The 19,000-nt window shown below is 35.9% G+C and overlaps 1 protein-coding gene across 23 annotated transcripts in view; it reads right to left on the bottom strand.

Moving 5' to 3' along the window:
* The window catches only part of LOC128187022 (myosin-2 heavy chain-like), a 41,144-nt gene extending 24,291 nt beyond the window's left edge, over window positions 1–16,853 (bottom strand). For 17 of the 23 annotated variants that reach the window (XM_052857055.1, XM_052857069.1, XM_052857065.1 and 14 more), the window contains exons 1-6: window positions 16,650–16,853; window positions 13,619–13,738; window positions 10,356–10,548; window positions 4,889–5,331; window positions 4,191–4,223; window positions 1,396–1,477 (exon numbers count right to left, since the gene is read on the bottom strand). In XM_052857055.1, the coding sequence (XP_052713015.1) occupies window positions 1,396–1,477; window positions 4,191–4,223; window positions 4,889–5,331; window positions 10,356–10,548; window positions 13,619–13,738; window positions 16,650–16,679 (901 nt within the window). In that variant the 5' untranslated portion in view covers window positions 16,680–16,853. Of the gene's footprint in view, window positions 1–1,395; window positions 1,478–2,141; window positions 2,644–2,675; window positions 4,148–4,190; window positions 4,224–4,888; window positions 5,332–5,694; window positions 6,183–6,230; window positions 6,333–10,355; window positions 10,549–13,618; window positions 13,739–14,315; window positions 14,520–16,649 lie in introns of those variants that run through there. The other 6 variants (XM_052857056.1, XM_052857064.1, XM_052857076.1 and 3 more) reach the window with 6 other exon arrangements.
* Window positions 16,854–19,000: the final 2,147 nt, after the last annotated feature.

The raw sequence follows: 19,000 nt of genomic DNA, 5'->3' as shown, positions 1-19,000 counted from the left end.
ATCCAGAACATATACATGTACAAGATACGAGAAAAATTTCTGTCTTTATTTGCCTTTGCTTTTAAGAGATTGCTTTGTCAAATGTTATACAAAAATAAATGTATTCCTCCCTGTTTGTAAACTACACCCAAACCACTGATCCCGTACAGGTAGGGAGTCCTCTCTCTGGGGTCAGATTGTGGAGGGGTTGTCATTGATTGCCTCTGGCCGGTACCTCTCACACAGACCTAACTTTATCCTCCGTAAACAATACATGAGCCCAGCAACAGAGTGCAGGAACCCTGGAGCCCCGGACTTAACCAAGAATGTCGGCTCTTACTTATTCCCCAATCTACCGGCCCTAACATTGATTTCCGCTATCACAGAGCACTTCCTTACAAAAATAAACATTATAATAAGTCTTCAATATACGACAGAATGGAATTCAAAATTAAATTAAATCAAATCTGGTTGCTCTCAGTTTGGGTCGGGAGTTCAATGAGGTACTTTCACATTTAATCTGCCTGATATTGATTGTAGTTTGTAAGGGGTAATTCTGTTTCTTTATAAAGGCATAAATAAAAAGCTTCTCTAGCACTCTTCAAGTCTTACACAAAATTTCTCTTTAATTCAAACAAGTGTGAACCCATGACTATAGGAGAGCACGTATACCTATGTTACAGATGTTTAGAGAGTAGTGCTCCATCATCTTACTGTGGATCGTACATGTACTTTATCCTCAAACAGGGCCCAGGATCATGAAAGATCTCAGAATTAGGGCAAAATTTCAGTCAGTTGTCCAATACTTTTGGTCATAGATCAATGCTTGAAATTTATGCTAATGCAGACAATTTTGTACCTTACATAAAGGACTGAGTATGATTCACTTCCAAAAATCTTTTTGAAAAAAAATCTTCTGGATTTTGAACATCATTCCATTCAAGACTGAGTGAAATCAAATTAACAGTGTTCAATGTGTCAGACACAAAACATTCCACTGATTTTCTTTCTGCAATCTGACATCATCAATATGGCAAATTTTAATAAGATCTTCTGCAAAAACTGAGCAGTATAAATCTAACTCTGACTGATATACCTGATATAATCTGACTTTAGAAAAGCATAATTCCATCTTGTGAATGATGCAGTTGAACTTCAATATTTCGAACACTGATATCTTGAATACATTAATGGATATATTGAAGTTATTTGTAAGTCCAAACCACTTATTTTTTCAAGTATTTTACCCTCGATATCTCGAATACATGGATATCTCGAAGATTTTGAACAGTTCCATCTAGTTCAAGATAACCAAGTTTGACTGTATTTGCAAGTCTGACTTGACAATGCAAGTAATATTCCTGAGTGACTTGTGAATGTAATACACATAGCTGTGTGTAGCTGAGCATACTTTACCTGAGTCTGACTTCTCTTTCTCTTTCTGTAGAGTTTGGAGGTCCTCTCTCAACTTTTTCACTTCCTTGTCCAGTTCCTCCATCTATATAGGAAAGAATAGTTTGTATATGAATGATAATTAATTATATCATGTACCATAATCAGTGTTCAACTCTGTAAACACTCTGTCCTTTAGGAGTGAAAGTAAATAACAAATACAAACTACACAATGCCATACCGAACTCGCTCATTCTAAAAATACAGTGTTTATACTTGAGTACTTCTCATGCATTAAACCACACCAAATTCAAGGAATGTAAAATTCATACAGTATGTCATATTTTGATTATTTAAACAGGAAGTATAAAATAAGTCAAATTTTTCTTTGTAAATTATAGCACATTGGTTAATACTTATGGTCAAATTTTGCCGCAGATTCAATAGAAATTAAAATAGAAGCAATTTATTATATTTGAGTCCTCTGTAAATTCCTGTTTGTTGAGGTCTTTACATATTTCTTTACAATAGAAGTTATATATAGCATGTAGTAGGATACACATGGATAAAGTAAATGAAACAAGTTGATAGTAAACTTTACAAGCTTAAACTGAAAAAAATTGAGTTTAAATATTAGACCAAACAAATCTGCATTGAGTGGTGCACAATTGACCTCTACTTGTTGTGTTACACATGCCTGTGGAATACCTTGTAATACGAGTCGTCAATGTAGGCTACCTATGTAATACCTGTCATACGTATACCTGTACCTTGATTTTGTACCGGTACGGGAATGTTCTCTTGTTCTGTTCCATTATTCTTACACACAGACACAAAGATACAGAATCTAAGTCCTCAAATTCACCAGTTCACATCCTTTATTTTGTATTTTTCAGGTCTCCACCATTTTACTCCCACCGGACATTTCCCACAACACTATAACCTTGTACATACATAATTCATTCACTTATCATCTGATCTACATCAATAGATTTTTGACACATTATATCCCTCCACTAATACCCCTAAATGCTACGTTCCGGCGAGACTTCTGTTATTTTGACATAGGATCTTCCTTCTACCATTCAATGACGGAATCAAACATTATCCCCTTACACGGGATCTCTCAATATCCTCTAACAAAATCTAACACAGTCCAGTGAACTGATCATTGGTTACATTAAAATATCACTCCTGTACTTTACAGATTGGGAAATTTGATTAGTTAAGGTATTGGGGCACACTTAAGCTATTGACTCGCGGGGACTAAGCAAACGGGAGTTTACAGGGAGTTTGTACAGTACCTTAAACCCGGCGATCCTGAACCATCGGACCAGGGAGCGAGGATTTGTCTAAATATTTGTTGGGGACTGATTGCTCTTTAATGACACAGATAAATTCTAACTAGCAGCAGTGGTTAAAATCCAAATCTATAGACCTATGATGAGCACGCATTGTGGACACACAAAATAACAAGGAGATAAGATTCCTATGCTTAGATTATTAAAAACTAAATATTGATAAAAGAATGTGCTGATCTTCGCTCATAGAGTTATTTAACAACTCCAGCAGTTTTTGGCACCATGCAATGAAATATATAGACACAGAAAATGAGCTAGGAAGGAATTTTTGTGTAGATTAATAGAGCTGGTCTTTAATCATTGTTATTTGACAGAAAATAGCTGCACTGCCTATTGAAAATTGTTTGCGGAGAAAAATCATGGGGCAAACTTTTGGCATAAAAAAGAGAAAAGTTTTATTTATTATTTTATTAACTTGTCAAAAATGAACCCTACAACTGGTTATTTGATAGCAAAGGGGGAGGCATAGAAATTCCAGAAGGTTGCAGTGTAGTTTAGACAGATATCATGATAGCTTTGACAGACAAGTTTCTCTACCAATCACACCTTGATATCATGTCTTCAGTACTAACAAACTATGGACAAAACCATACAGTGCCAGCACTTGAGGCAGAGTGCATGCTGATGACACTGGCACCAATCTCCCCCCAGGATTTCTGTGTAATCTACATGTATCTCGCTATGTGGGCTTTGAAGACCCTACAATAGGACAGTCCTCTGCTGAGTATCATAGTGAGAGTTTTCTGTCAGATCTATCAAGGCTCCGGACACACTATCTATGTGGGCTTTGAAGATCCTATAATAGGACAGTCCTTAGCTAAGTATCTTAGAGATGGTTCTCTGATCCACCAGAGTTCTGACACCCTATCAGACCAACCTACCCAGGACTTCTTTTTCTCACTATGAGGGTTTTGAAGCCCCTACAAAAGGACAGTCATCTATGGACAGTGCAGTGATGGCTCTTTGATCTAACAATGATCAAAGTGACCGCTTCAGCCTTCAGTACATACTGTCAAACATAAAGAAACATCCCCAAACTACATGTGGTTAACAAATTGTCCAGGTTTGAAGGAATTAGCTGTTAGTTTGGATTAAAACTGAAGGTTTCTTTATAATGATTCAGTAAATAGTCCACTACTCCAATATCTGTTTAGGGATTCTGACACCACTGTAAACCAAATATTACAGGCATCATTTTATCATTCCCAAGTTGCCATCAGAAATTCAATGTAAACTCCTTTTACTATGCCTATAATGCCAGGTTTACAGTATAATCATGCAATAATGATGTTCCTGTTTGATTAGTTGTTAGTTAACAGTTAATGTGTGAGGACAGAACATGATAATATGCATGCCTTGCTTGTTTCCCACTGAATGGGTGCGTATGTAAGAGACTTTAGTTGTAGTACCCTCAATACAACAGATACCATGCTTCCCGATCATTTATACATTACTTACCTCTTTTTCATGCAGCAATTTATGCTTGTAAAGCTAAAAGAATTAAAACTCCACTAATGATGTATTGGCTTGATATTCAATAACAAAAAAATCAAACATTTTACGGGACTAGATAATATAGGTACATCTTTAGGGGATTCACACTAAGTACCTGATACCCATGAGATTACATTCACAACTGCCCATACTTTGTCATGTTCCATGATAAATTGAATTTTGGATTTGTAACACCTTCACAAAGTATGATATTCACATTACTTCAATTACAGCAAATTCTTGGTTTCTTTATAATTATTAAATGTCCATTATCTAACCCTTCCCCATCCACCTTGAAACCTTTTTTCTTTATTTGGTATGTACATCACCCACCCAGTCCTTGGCTTCATAAAAATTTTACATTCCCACTCCAATCCTGTTCATTACATTTCATAACTATGTAATAGGCATTCTCTTGGCCTAAAATATTTACCCTTCACTATATTCCACAATCCTTTTGACTATTTGTCCTTGACCTGTTTCACCCATCCCTTTTGACTATTTGTCCTTGACCTCATCTGGACCTGTTTCACCCATCCCTTTTGACTATTTGTTCTTGACCTCACCTTGACCTGTTTCACCCATCCCTTTTGACTATTTGTCCTTGACCTCACCTTGACCTGTTTCACCCATCCCTTTTGACTATTTGTCCTTGACCTCACCTTAGCCTTGGCCTCCTCATAGTCATCCTCCAGTTTGTTGTTCTCCTCCATCAATGCATTGATCTCCTCCTCGTGTTCCCTCTTTAGCCGTTCTTTCATTTTCTTTATGCTCTCACGAGACTGGTTCAACTCCTCTTCAAACTGAGTTCGCTCACGCTCCAAGGTTTGCTCAAACTCAACTGCCGACATCCTTCCGTCTTCTGAGGGACCTGGGGTGTTGATTCCGGGGGTACTGAGACCTGGGGTCTGGGGACAGGTTGTTTCGGTCATGGTGGAGTTGACGGACGGGGTCATTGTCCGGTTCTGTTCAGCCTCAAGTTCATCCAGAAGTCTCGCCCGCTCCACTAGCAGGAAGGCTATCTGTTCACTCGTTGAGACATTGGCAATTTCATCGAGTCCCTGCTGAACCAACATCTCTGTTGTCTCATCCCTTAAAGCTGCAGCTAAAAAAATAAATCAACAGAGATTAAAGCTAAGTTATTATTTTTTAACTTCAATAACATCTCTCAGATATTTGCCTAAATTCTAGTTGTCTCCCTTTGCCCAAGAAGACCTGTTTGGTTTAAAGGATTGCTCTCTGCACTAGACAGGTGACAGTTTATCAGATTATGTGATAATTTATTCACATACAGGTATGTAATAGAATACATCACACCTTGCATGGAGATTTACAGTCTTAGGACAAGACACCCTGACATTTTATTTACAATGTTGACAGAGATCTTCAAATTAACCACTAAAGTCCAACATCTATATATGTACGGGTACATAAAACTAACACAGGTAGCACTGCACACTGCCAATACCTGGCTCAGTGTTCTCAAATATATGCCAGCTCTTTAAATCTCCTGTAGTCATTGTCAGCACAGCACAAGAACTACTTTCTGAACAATTTCACTCTGCCACAAACAATGCAGTGGTCTGAAGTCACAATACCACCAAACCATTCCACTTGACACTGAACAAATTGGAGTGTGCTAAAGTCAATTTTCTCACCACAGAATACCCCCTCAGATGAGAAGGAAAATCTGTTAGAAGTTTAAGACATTAATGGAATCTGATCACTTGACGTATCTATTCCTTATCCAACACAATGAAGGCAATTAGGACATGACATATCAGCAAGTCTGGATCTAGCACAAGACCTTCTTGGAGAGAACATTACAAGAGGCACTCTTCAGTGATATTGACAATTGGAGGTTTTACTAACTCCAAGATGACAAATCCAAACACTGAAATGCCTTCTCACACTCGACAATCCCCTCTTTACAGTAAAAAAAAGCTCTGACACCTGGGATTTCCAACACTGCCTTGATTGTTCGACTCAGTAATATTAGGACACCTGTTAAGGACTTTTCCTTCCATTTAAGATTAGACAGTGTATTGATCCAAACATTTCTACCCAAATTCTGGGAACAGCAGAGTCTGGATGATTAATCAGTTTTGTGAGAAGGACTTCAGGTACCTTAATTTTTAAGTTTGGCAAGCACTCAGGGAGCAAGACAATAGAGATACAGACCCCCTGGATGTGCAGACAGATTATTAAATCAATTAACTGACATCAATTAACCAGTTCACTGATCATTCAATGGATTATCTTTATTGGACCAACATCACTCAGGCTGACACAGATATCACAGAACTATCTAATAGACACCATCTATGACACAGATATCAATTAATTGTCTATTATAGACTATGAAATTATCTAACTGGCACTATCTATGACATTAAAATTACTGAACAATTTTAGGAATGACATAATCAATGACCAGATATCACATTTGCTAAGAAATAGACACCTCCTTGACTCAAATACCTATACTATACTTCTTCTTTACACCTTCTAAGTCATGGATATTACTTTAATATCTGAAGGAAATATCCCATAAAACATGCAGATATTACTGTACTATCTATTAATTCCCTTTCTGTACAATCAGATAGCAATGTTATATGTACAGTTGAACTTTGATACCTCAGACACTGATATCTCAAATACAGTGGATATGTCTAAGTGATTTTTAAGTCCCAACCATTTATGTTTTAAGCAATTTAACCTCATATCTCGAAAACTGGGATATCTCAAAGTTTTTAAACAGTCCTATCTGGTTCGAGATAATGAAGTTTGACTGTATTACTTACCTCCCTGTTACTTCAGATATCAATGATATATCCTGAACATTCAGATATCACTGAATTATCAACTAGTTACCTGCATTGATATACAGATACATTAATACATTACTATCAGTTATCTTCCTCTACATTTAGATATCAGTTATTGTACATAAATGGCCTTCCTGTACAATTAGATATCACTGTAGAATCTATAAGTTATCTTTTTGTCTGTTCAGATATCGCCGTACTTTATATTAGTTACCTTTCTTTAAAATATCACTTTAAAATCTAGTACTAATCTTCTGCAAAATTGCAGACATAACTATGAATTAGTTACTTTTTTGTACATTTAGATATCACTGTCCTATCTATAAGTTACCTTCAAATTCATTCAGATATCAATTTTTTCACAATTTATTACCCTTTTTGTTCACTCAAATATACACTGTGCTATCTAAAAAATTAGTCCTTTTATTGTTTATTGAGATATCCCTCGATTATCTAATAGTAACTTTGTAGATTCAGATATCACTGTAGTTTTAGAAACCCCATTGTACATTTAGATATCACTGTACTATCCATTAGATACCCACCTGTACATCCAGATAATAATGTACTATTTGATGTTGAATGGACATCATAAAAGTCAAGTAAATTATTGCATTGACATGTATTAATGCACTTTGCAGAATTATAGATATTAACAAACACATTTAAAACCATGAGGTTTTTGTATTTTCAAGTAGACTTCTTTTTGTCAATCAGATAAAGTAGATTTGTTACTGAAACTTACTACCCCTCAAAAGCCAAATTCAAGAAAGAAATCACCAAACATAAAGCTTCCACAGATCGGTAAAGGACGACAGGTTGGCAGTGTTATCATTAATTACTGCACTAAGCAGGTAATGATTGGCTGTAATTGACTGATACACAGATCATTAGATCAGGGTGTCTCAGACGGAATGACACAGTCTTTCTGAATGTTCTACAAATTAACCACACTTATATATTATTTAAAGTTTTCGACACGACTAAAATGGGGGTTTGTATAATACAAGTATTTCCTGAGTGGGTTTTTTTGTCTGTCTGACAAGATAACCTAATAACATAACTTCAAAAAGTCCTTGTAAACTTTTCCTAACAATCTATAGAAATAATTGCACATAACCCTGACCCTTACATACTAGACTTTCTACTCATTACAAGAACCTGTACTGCGAACTTCTTTAACAAAACCAAACTACATGTATATATTATTAGAAATTGAAGGTGAAAAAAATAATTAGTTTAAAATTATCATAATTATGAGCATTTAAATTCATATTTTAATTGATTTATGCAGATATATATGATAATTCTGTCAAATATTTTGATTGTATCATCATTTCATAGAGTTGGAATACTTTTTAAAAAATTCTTTCATAAAGAACATTGCGGTATTTGGTAAAGGTTTTCAAGGGCTAGGATCATTCACATTTGAATTAATTAAAACTTTAGATAAGAGTAAGCATTTTGAATAACATTTGTTCCCAAAACTCAAACTTTACAAATACTGCATACATAGGGGATCAGAGCCTAGGAAGTATGCTTAATATGTGTTTGATAAAATTTTAAATGTCTTCTCAGCACTTTATTCTTTCATTATTGTAAATATTTCCTTCAAACAAAAATTAATTCACAAATAAATGAAACATAGAAAGAGGTAACAATGTTGATACTCTTCATTGAATATGATTATTGTCTAAACACATAAACTGCTTAAATGTTCGAACAAAAAGTTTACTATATTTCTAGAATGTTGCTTTGAAATTTTCCCATTCTTTGCTGCAGTCTGACTGTATAAGAAATATTTGTCATATTTGGTGTTACAGATCTTTGTATCCTCCCTCAACATGTTGACAGTCATAACCAGTAATAAAAAAACAAACTTAAAATCTTACAGAGAAACTTTTAAATGCCAAATTCCTTTCAAGAGTTTCTTTTCATATTAAAGCAAATTTTTGAACTTCATCACTTTAAAGAACTCTTTCTTACACTAATCTGACCCTGGGTGAGCATACTAGTGCTAGAGAATACAATGAACAGCTCCAAGGATAGGAGTACTAGAGAACCCACCATTGCGGTCCTGTTTGAATTTAGAACCCACCATTGCGGTCCTGTTTGAATTTAGAACCCACCATTGCAGTCCTGTTTGAATTTAGAACCCACCATTGCGGTCCTGTTTGAGTTTAGAACCCACCATTGCGGTCCTGTTTGAGTTTAGAACCCACCATTGCGGTCCTGTTTGAATTTAGAAATTAGAACCCACCATGGCAGTCCTGTTTGAGTTTAGAACCCACCATTGCGGTCCTGTTTGAGTTTAGAACCCACCATTGCAGTCCTGTTTGAATTTAGAACCCACCATTGCGGTCCTGTTTGAGTTTAGAACCCACCATTGCGGTCCTGTTTGAATTTAGAAATTAGAACCCACCATGGCAGTCCTGTTTGAGTTTAGAACCCACCATTGCGGTCCTGTTTGAATTTAGAACCCACCATGGCAGTCCTGTTTGAGTTTAGAACCCACCATTGCGGTCCTGTTTGAATTTAGAACCCACCATTGCGGTCCTGTTTGAATTTAGAACCCACCATTGCAGTCCTGTTTGAGTTTAGAACCCACCATTGCGGTCCTGTTTGAGTTTAGAACCCACCATTGCAGTCCTGTTTGAATTTAGAACCCACCATTGCGGTCCTGTTTGAATTTAGAACCCACCATTGCAGTCCTGTTTGAATTTAGAACCCACCATTGCAGTCCTGTTTGAATTTAGAACCCACCATTGCAGTCCTGTTTGAATTTAGAACCCACCATTGCGGTCCTGTTTGAATTTAGAACCCACCATTGCGGTCCTGTTTGAATTTAGAACCCACCATTGCAGTCCTGTTTGAATTTAGAACCCACCATTGCAGTCCTGTTTGAATTTAGAACCCACCATTGCAGTCCTGTTTGAATTTAGAACCCACCATTGCAGTCCTGTTTGAATTTAGAACCCACCATTGCGGTCCTGTTTGAATTTAGAACCCACCATTGCAGTCCTGTTTGAGTTTAGAACCCACCATTGCGGTCCTGTTTGAGTTTAGAACCCACCATTGCGGTCCTGTTTGAATTTAGAACCCACCATTGCAGTCCTGTTTAAGTTTAGAACCCACCATTGCAGTCCTGTTTGAGTTTATGTCCTTTGTGAGCTGATTATACAGCTCTGGGTGACAGTGGACACTATAAGGCCTCACTGTTCTGGTCCTATTTAATGAGTTTATGCCCTGTGTGGGCTGATTATACAGCCCCTGGGTGACAGGGAACTATTAGACTCACCGTTTTGGTCCTGTTTGAGCGAGTCAATCTCGGACTTGAGCTGGTCATTCTCAGTCTCGAGCTCCTGTATGAGTGCCTCCCGCTCGTCCGACAGATGCCTGATGTGCTCAACATAGTTCTCCACTTCCTGCATCTCGGCCGTCTGAGCGAGTTTGAGTTTCTCCTCATTTTCAATGGCTCGCTGAAGGTCTGTCTGTAACACAAGAAAACAAACTGTGTGAAATTATGGTATCAATAGTAAAACATACTATGGTTTCAATATTAATCATTGACATTATTTACTTTGGTAGATTTTATTTATAAGTTAATCCAAAAAGTTGAATTAAGGCCATTTGGTAAGTACCAGTACATGCTCTGTATTAAGAAAAGTAACAAAATAAAATGTTTATTGTTGGGGACATTAATACCACAAATTCATGTATCCTACATGTATACTGTAAATTCCTAATTAAATGTGAGGAATTATATCCGTGTAAAATTGCGAAAAGCCTGTCTCGCACATTTTAAAATCTCGCTTTTCATTTTCGGAACCATGTAAACTACATGAAACTATAATAAATTTTCAGCATTCGCAATATTAGGTTCTCGCAATTTGATGGAAATTAGGTTCTCGCAATTTGATGGAAAACTGTTCAATCGCGGAATTAAGCACTCGAGTAAAATAAGGAATCTACAGTAAACTGTGGATTGAATTACAGTACCTATATGATATATATAATTAAAAATTGATGCCCATGAATGATAAAGAAACTACAGTAATCTTAATTACCTCTGAAATGTATATTGTAGAGTATTGATACTTACAGACCACATTTGGTTCTAGCTTTGATGAATGGGTTATTATTAGAGCTTCAATCATATTTTTGATGAAGACAGAAATTGATCCCTACCAGTGGCCACAAATAAATAAGGTTGATTGTAACAGTTATAAATTTGTAAATACTCCAGTCTATGCTATCAAGATCAATTTCCAACCTTTCTCTGTTCATTTTAAATTTGTTTTTCTTGAGGATGTAGTTTTTAGTGTATGCCAGCCCAGGTAATGAATGGAGTATGACCCACATTGTTGACACAAAATAGCAAGGATTTTTGGATCAGTTTCTCTAATCCCTCTTAAGAAGCCATTTAATTTCAATTGTTTCCTGTTAAGAGTTCCAGCATTACACACTCGAATTTCTTACGACCAGCTTAAAATTCAAACCTCAAGAAAGACCATATTCATAGACATGACCAGTAAGAACTGAGGTAACAGAATATTGTGTGCGGGTCCTTTAATCTAACCGAGACCTCTACAGGCCGAGGCCCATTGTAACCGTAATTGTAACTAGGGGGTCATTACACAGTATTGAGTGAACAGGTCTGGACATACCCGGCATGAGGTGAAACTGGGGTGGAACTTGCTACTACCCCCCCCCCCCCCCACCTCTGACAGAATGGAGGGGTACCTGCTGAGTGTACACTGTGTCAACAGTGAGCAGTACCCAATCAGATAATGAACAATCCCCAGGCTTTTAAAAACCAAATGCTGAATTGCAGCAAATTCCTCGATTCATTATGAACTGTCGCCTTGGACCGGGTTCAAGAATGTGCTGATCAGAAAGAACTTGACCATAATTTTCTACAACTTTTAAACAAAGACCTGGCCCTAAATACTACTTTGTCAATAGGTGATTTAGGAAAGCAATCACCGAACATGATACATTTCCAATAAGGAGCTGGTTTAGGTTGAGGAGCTTTATAGAAAAAGCAGGTGCTTGCCATTATAACATTTAACTTACAGCTTCCACCCGTCCCAATACACCCAAATACCGGTAAATCAATTTCTTTAATGGCTATGGATGAACAAAAAATTACTTGTATTAATAATACAGAGTTTTAAATTATAATAATTGATCATTTAAAAAGTGCATTGTAAAAATATCTGAGGGATTCAATCTTCAACTATTGAGCATAATTATGTCCATCTGGACATTGAACAGTAAGTACAAGTCAATGAATTTTTTAGGTGCTGTTTTCGAAAAAATACTTTCATACAATTAGGAATTCCTCGCTATTAATGGAGCTGTCTTATGGAAACTACATTACTATATCCTGTTTATATATATACAAATTGTTTGTGAAGTGATACAAACACCCCTTCCTACCATATTCCCTATCAGCAGATACATGCATCTAGTCTACAACAGCAGACTCATGCACCTAGTCCACAGCAGCAGACTCATGCACCTAGTTCAAAGGAGACTCATGCACCTTAAATCCACAACAGCAAATACATGCACCCAGTCAATAGCAACAGACTCATGCACCTAGTCCACAGCAGCAGACTCATGCACCTAGTCCAAAGGAGACTAAAAAATTTAAGAGGCTCTCCATAGTATTTTAATATCAAATGCAGAGGTCTTAAAATTTTACTATTCATTTTTTTTTTTTTACAAACCCTTGATTTCAATTGAAGCTCTAAAATTGTGTTTTTAAGTATTTTACCAATTCAAGCAATGGTTTTGAGCACAATTATCCTTCAGCATGTACCAGTATTTAAATAGACGTGTGAATAAATATTAAAGAGCCAGTTCTTGTGTGTCAAAGATTCATGATTATGATCAACTAATTACAAACTTTAATGACTTCTCCTAACAAGGTTTTCAAGGAATATAACAAGCTTTAGGACAAACTCTTTGGAGATTTTCTGGAGCTTGATCATACAACACTATAACTCACTTATGCTAGGATCTCATCTTCTTTTCCCCCTCCCCTTTCAAATATTTACCCCTGTGCACTGATTCTCCACATTTACAATTGTTTCTTATTTATCTCTGTGTGCTAATCCCCCCCCCCCCCACACCCCATGCCCCCCAATATTTTTACACTGTAAGCCGATAGTCTCCACACACACACACACACACACAAACCCCCCCCCCCCCTTTACCTATGGGTGCTGATACCCCATTACTATTTATCTACCTCTGTGTGCTGATAGAGTTTTAACACATACAGTAGTTTCTCCTACCAATGCCCACCCCCCAACTGTTAACCTCTAGGTGCTAATAGAGCCTCCACATATACTGTAGTTTCTCCTCCACTTGCCCCCCCCCCAACTATTTACCTCTATGTGCTGATATACCTCCACACAAAAAGTAGTTTCTCCTCCCCTTACCCCCCCCCCCACCCCACCCCCTAACTATTTACCTCTGTGTGCTCATAGCAGAGCCTCGACACATACAGTAGTTTCTCCTCCAAATGCCCCCCCCCCCCTAACCATTTACCTCTGTGTGCTGATACAGCCTCCACACATACAGTAGTTTCTCCTCCTCTGGACATTGATCACTGATTCCATCGTCCACAAGTTTCCTGTCAATCTCTTTACGAATGTCCGACGGACTGTCCTAAAATTCAAGTTTAATATTATTGTCTAAAATCAGCATGATAAAATAAACAAAAATCAAAATGCAAAATCTACTGGCTGTAATAAAATCATAAACATGGGGTTGGAAATTAAAAATTATTTATGGCCTCTTATTAAAGTTTACTTTCAAACATTTTTGATAATCAAAAAATAATCTTTGAAAGGTTGTAAAAAAAAAAATCAATGTACATGGGGATGCTATTAAAAGTTTCTTCTGAAGCTAGAGAGACAGATCTGGTTACACTTCACTGGTTCAAATAAATATGCAATATGCTTTAAGAATTTATTTGTCCTGGATAAAGCAATGACATTCAGCTCTCTGTAAATAATCCTGCAATATCATTGCAGGTGCTTGTAATTTTATGTCATTGGACATCATAGCAACTTCCCTTTCTTATAAATGGAATTTTGTGCTAAATGTTGTAAAACCTTTTAACCAAAGATTCCTCTTGAATATTAAAGCACAACAAAAATAAGTCAATCATTAAAAGAAAGCTAAATGAGGGTTTCACATTAAGGACATTCCCTCGGAACAGGTGGACTAATACTGTACTTACAATGAAATATTTCAGTGTAGGCGACTGCATTCAAACTTTTTGTGTTCACATACTTAAATTCCTAATTCACAGAGAAAACTTGCAAATAAACATCCATATATATCCCAACAGTAGTAACTGTGTACACTAGTCTAATCCATCGGTACAGTTCTGGGCTCCGTTAACCTGGTTCTTGGATTTCCATTACTCTATCCCTCAGAACACCCCCCGATCACTGGACACTGTTATTTTTGACCTTGTGTCATAATGGGGGCTGATTTCACTGCCAGCAGATTAAGTTTCTTAGTCACATGGCCTAATATTAAAGCCAGTATTAATCTTTATAATCCCCCAGAACACAATGAGCATAGTGCTGATTTGTCGACAGTAGTATAAATAGAATAGACTGGGTGATCTAATGTTTACCTCACAGAACTGAGCATGGGCACCCAGTGTCTGGGTCCTTGGAGTTTTGGAGTACCTTACAAAATACATGTATATACCAGTATCAAATCTACACAACTTCAGCCAAAGTAATACCGTAGTTCAAAGGTCATTTCACATTTCATATATTTTGTTTCTTTACAAGCAGTGCAATATAATCCAACCTGCTAAGTGTTATCCATATTTGGTCTATTGAAAAGTTTTTCAATATTACGGTAATTGTCTCTCTCAAAAATACCTGAGATCTATTGTATACTTGCATTATTCTGCAAGATTTAAGTTATACAGTACTATTCTGTAAATTAAAAGGGAATGAATTCACTAGTAGAAAAGACTGCGCTTCTATTTATACTCTGAGGCAATTATATCAAGGTCATTTGAATTCAAGAAATCTACCAGTTTTGTTGGATTTCTTTGATCACTTTTGTACTTTGTAAAAAAAAAAAGATCACTGTACACTACTTGTGGTAATGTTGACTGTTTCCTGTGCTTTACCAAAGAAGTCTAGTCATTAAATTTGAGTACATGTGCCATAATGCGCAGTAGTCACTGTGGGTAGCATAATTTACAAAAACTATGCCAGGTCACTCAAACTCAGAAATTCCTACACTGACTGTGTTTGTTTCATTAAAATATATAGGCTAAAGAGATTATCCAACTTGTTTACTGGAGTCTGGTCAAATCAGCAATAATATCAGTGGTTTATTTCATGTAAATCATTAATGGTATAATAATCAGTTAATTTAAAGGTGTAGCCCCACTGGAATTGTCCCTCCCTCTATGATAATCAGGGTATTATCAGGTTCTTGTTTGTTTCTGCCATAAATAAACTGGTGTAGCGATAAATTTCAAGTGTTCTTAGGGTTGATGTCCCTAAGACACATTGTTCTGGCATTTTAATCCACAAATTTATCATGTTCATAGCAGGAAATTTGTAGTTGATTGATTAATTGTTATCAAATCTCATCAGTCACAGCACAGTAATAATACAACACAGAAACACACTGTCTGAGTATAATACATGCAGACTGCAAGCAAGCCCGGATAAGCAGATACAGACAAGTGTAGACTTCATACCAAAGTTCATTTATCTGGGAGTAACACAAATCCATGTCAGCCCCAGTGTTCAACACTTCTCAGAAACCAGCAAAGCAACTAAGATACCAGCAGAAACTGATACAATATACTATTACTAGCAAATTTGACCTGCTGTTTTTCAACCAAGAAAATAATAAGATGTTGTTTAGGTCATATCACAATAGTGGATCATTTTCTACCTTGAAGTTGTTTAAGGAATTTGAACAAGAACAAAGTAATGTATGTTCATTTCATGCAATAATAATTGAAATCCTAAGGGGAAAAAATTAGGAGTGATTCAACAAGAATCGTAACATATTTGAATTAATTAGGCACATTTTTTTGCGTCTGTTTATTTCCCTATTATCCTTAACCTTCAACACTAACATCAAATAAATGAACACGGTGTTTCTGTGTTCAACAAAGTATTTAATAATTTTAATTAACAATAATCCATCATAAAACATATAACCTATAATGATTTCTCCAATACTCCCCATGATATTGCTTATTTTGTCAATAATAACAACTCTAGCTGTAGAGTGGTTTGGGAGGGTTTGGGAGCCATGAGCATGGTGAATTAGTATCAAAACTTTCAGCAAATGGAAAGATATTACATTAACCAAAATCCTTGCATTGCAGCTTTACGCGATATAGTATTCCTCATTTCAACGAATTTTACAGTTGTGCAGTGTACACTAAATCTGAAAATCCTATGAAAGGTACAGATTAATCAATAAGCGTTTAGCCTGCACTTTTGACATGGGTGTCTGAACACGCTTAGTGTGTTTGTCAACAAAGGTTATGCGGTGTTGCTCAACCTAAATCACTTACCAATAGTCTGGGAGTCTCGGGCGCTGCCATTCCTGGGTTTCACCCACAATGCATAATCTGAAATTCTTTCCGTTTCACCACAGACACTGAATATCCATCACTTAATTCTCAAACAATTAACATTCTGAAAACAGTAGATCACTGTGCCGTCTACCACCCATGAACGCCGCCATTTTCAAACAATCGATGCTAAGTCCAGAATATTCCTACGCATTTCCGGTAAAGATTGCCAAATTAAGTATATAACAAAGAAATGCGATGGATTGCATATCTTTTTTCTGATTGAACAAATTTAATATCGTCAGTATATTTATAGGAATGTGTATTTCTGTATACTGGGAACTATATTTTACAAAAGACTAAAGGACCGATAACTCCGATCTCGGCGATGGCATATCAAGGTGCGCGACTGAATTTACCTCTCTTAGTTATTGTAGCACTCATAATCAGAATAATGAGGCTCTATGTAGAAAAATAAATGAGCACGAAGATGCATATTTTTTGGTAAGCTAATTGCAAATTTCGATATTTTTGTATTTATCGATATGTTTATTTAAAATAAATTAAAATTCTAAAGTAGATTCAAATTTTTATATTTAAAACAAATATTTGGATGTTGATTTTTGGAAAGAGGCATTCCAAGGTAAAATACATGCAGAATATTGCTGAAAAATGTTTATACTTTTTCTATATATTTGCATGATTTCAAGCTGTAAAACATATGATCCAAACGAACCCCAAGTTAAAAGTTTGCGTGCACGTAAATTAAAGCGAGTTATAGTGTATTGAAAATATTATGATAAAGAAACATTTTCCTCACTGAACAACACATGCAGTATTCTGCAATATCACATATGATAAGAGTAAAATTTGTCCCTTGATATATGAATTACATATAGAAGAGGATTTTATAATTATGTATATACAGCGTTTTATTTGACTCAGTGTTTCAGTGTTTTGGTTGTCCATCCAAACAAAACAAAACAAAAATTTAAAAATTCAGACCAGTGAAGTACAGATGATCCAAGTAGTTGATATGAATTACTGTCGTTAAATTCGAGCTGATCAAGTATAAATATCATTTAGTCATTACCGATTCTGTATTGACTTGCGAGGATTCAGTTGTATACCACACAGTATTCATCAACTTCAATGCACCGTTTGATGAGAAAGAAGATACAGGTATTAAGGAGATATGTGATCGCCGACCCAAACAATTCTCCCGCGACGAGTCCATTCTTACCAATGATACATGTAGGTCGTCTGCTGGCGTGGATTGGCCGCGATGATGTAAAACATGATGATAAAAGATATCATTATGTTTTTTAATTTCTTTTTCTCTTTTGTAAATCCTGCTTTTCTTATACTTTTGTATATAATTCTTCCGACCTCATGTAATATTATATGTTTTGAGTGAAAATAAATTAATTGGAACTTGAACTTTATGTACCATGAATGCTTTTAATAAAGGCATTCCTTTCAATTTTTATTTATTAGTAAAGTGTTTCGTGGGGCGAGACAGTGAACAATTAAATTCTATTCAATCTCCAACAAAATCGTCGATCTAAATCTCTTTATTTATATGAACTTGGCATTTTCTCCTTTATTTCTACAAATAATGCAAATATAACAACAAGGATACATTTTTCGAAATATGAAAAAGTATTAAAAGTCCTTTTACGACTTCATGTATCATGCATGTACCATGATATTCGATACTACAAATAATACTTTACACCTCCTAACAGTAATTGTACACTTTAAATTCATGTATTAATTAAATAACAATATAAATTTATTTACTAATGTAAACAATAAAATGCTTGTTTATAGCTATACGTATAATATAACGGATACATTCACACCAGAAAAAAGGTAACATTATATAAATAGTGCCTGTTTGGGAGGGTAACAGTTGAAATTGACACCCCGAGAAAACCATTGTCAACCGACGCGAAGCGGAGGTTGACAATGGTTTTCGAGGGGTGTCAATTTCAACTGTTATCCTCCCAAACAGGCACTATTTATTTTGTTATACTGAATGTCTTTTTTAAAAATTTTAAGAAAATTTTACTGCTTTTATATAGGAATAACGTGAATTCTACAGCGAACCATACGCGCATAATTTTCGCGCATGTAACATTTTTTATTGTTATACTTTCATGTTAAATACTGAAATCTGATTGGTTAAGACGCAGTTAATAATATTTACTATTACCCTCAGCGTTAGCAACGCACTTGGCAACGGGTAACATTAAAAAATGTTACATGCGCGAAAATTATGCGCGTATGGTTCGCTGTAGAATTCACGTTATTCCTATATAAAAGCAGTAAAATTTTCTTAAAAATTT

This window comes from Crassostrea angulata, chromosome 6, assembly GCF_025612915.1.
Source record: "Crassostrea angulata isolate pt1a10 chromosome 6, ASM2561291v2, whole genome shotgun sequence".
In the NCBI taxonomy this organism is placed as follows: Eukaryota; Metazoa; Mollusca; class Bivalvia; order Ostreida; family Ostreidae; genus Magallana; species Magallana angulata.
The sequence above is the reverse complement of the archived record's forward strand: the minus strand, read 5'-3'. Positions and strand labels throughout refer to the sequence as shown.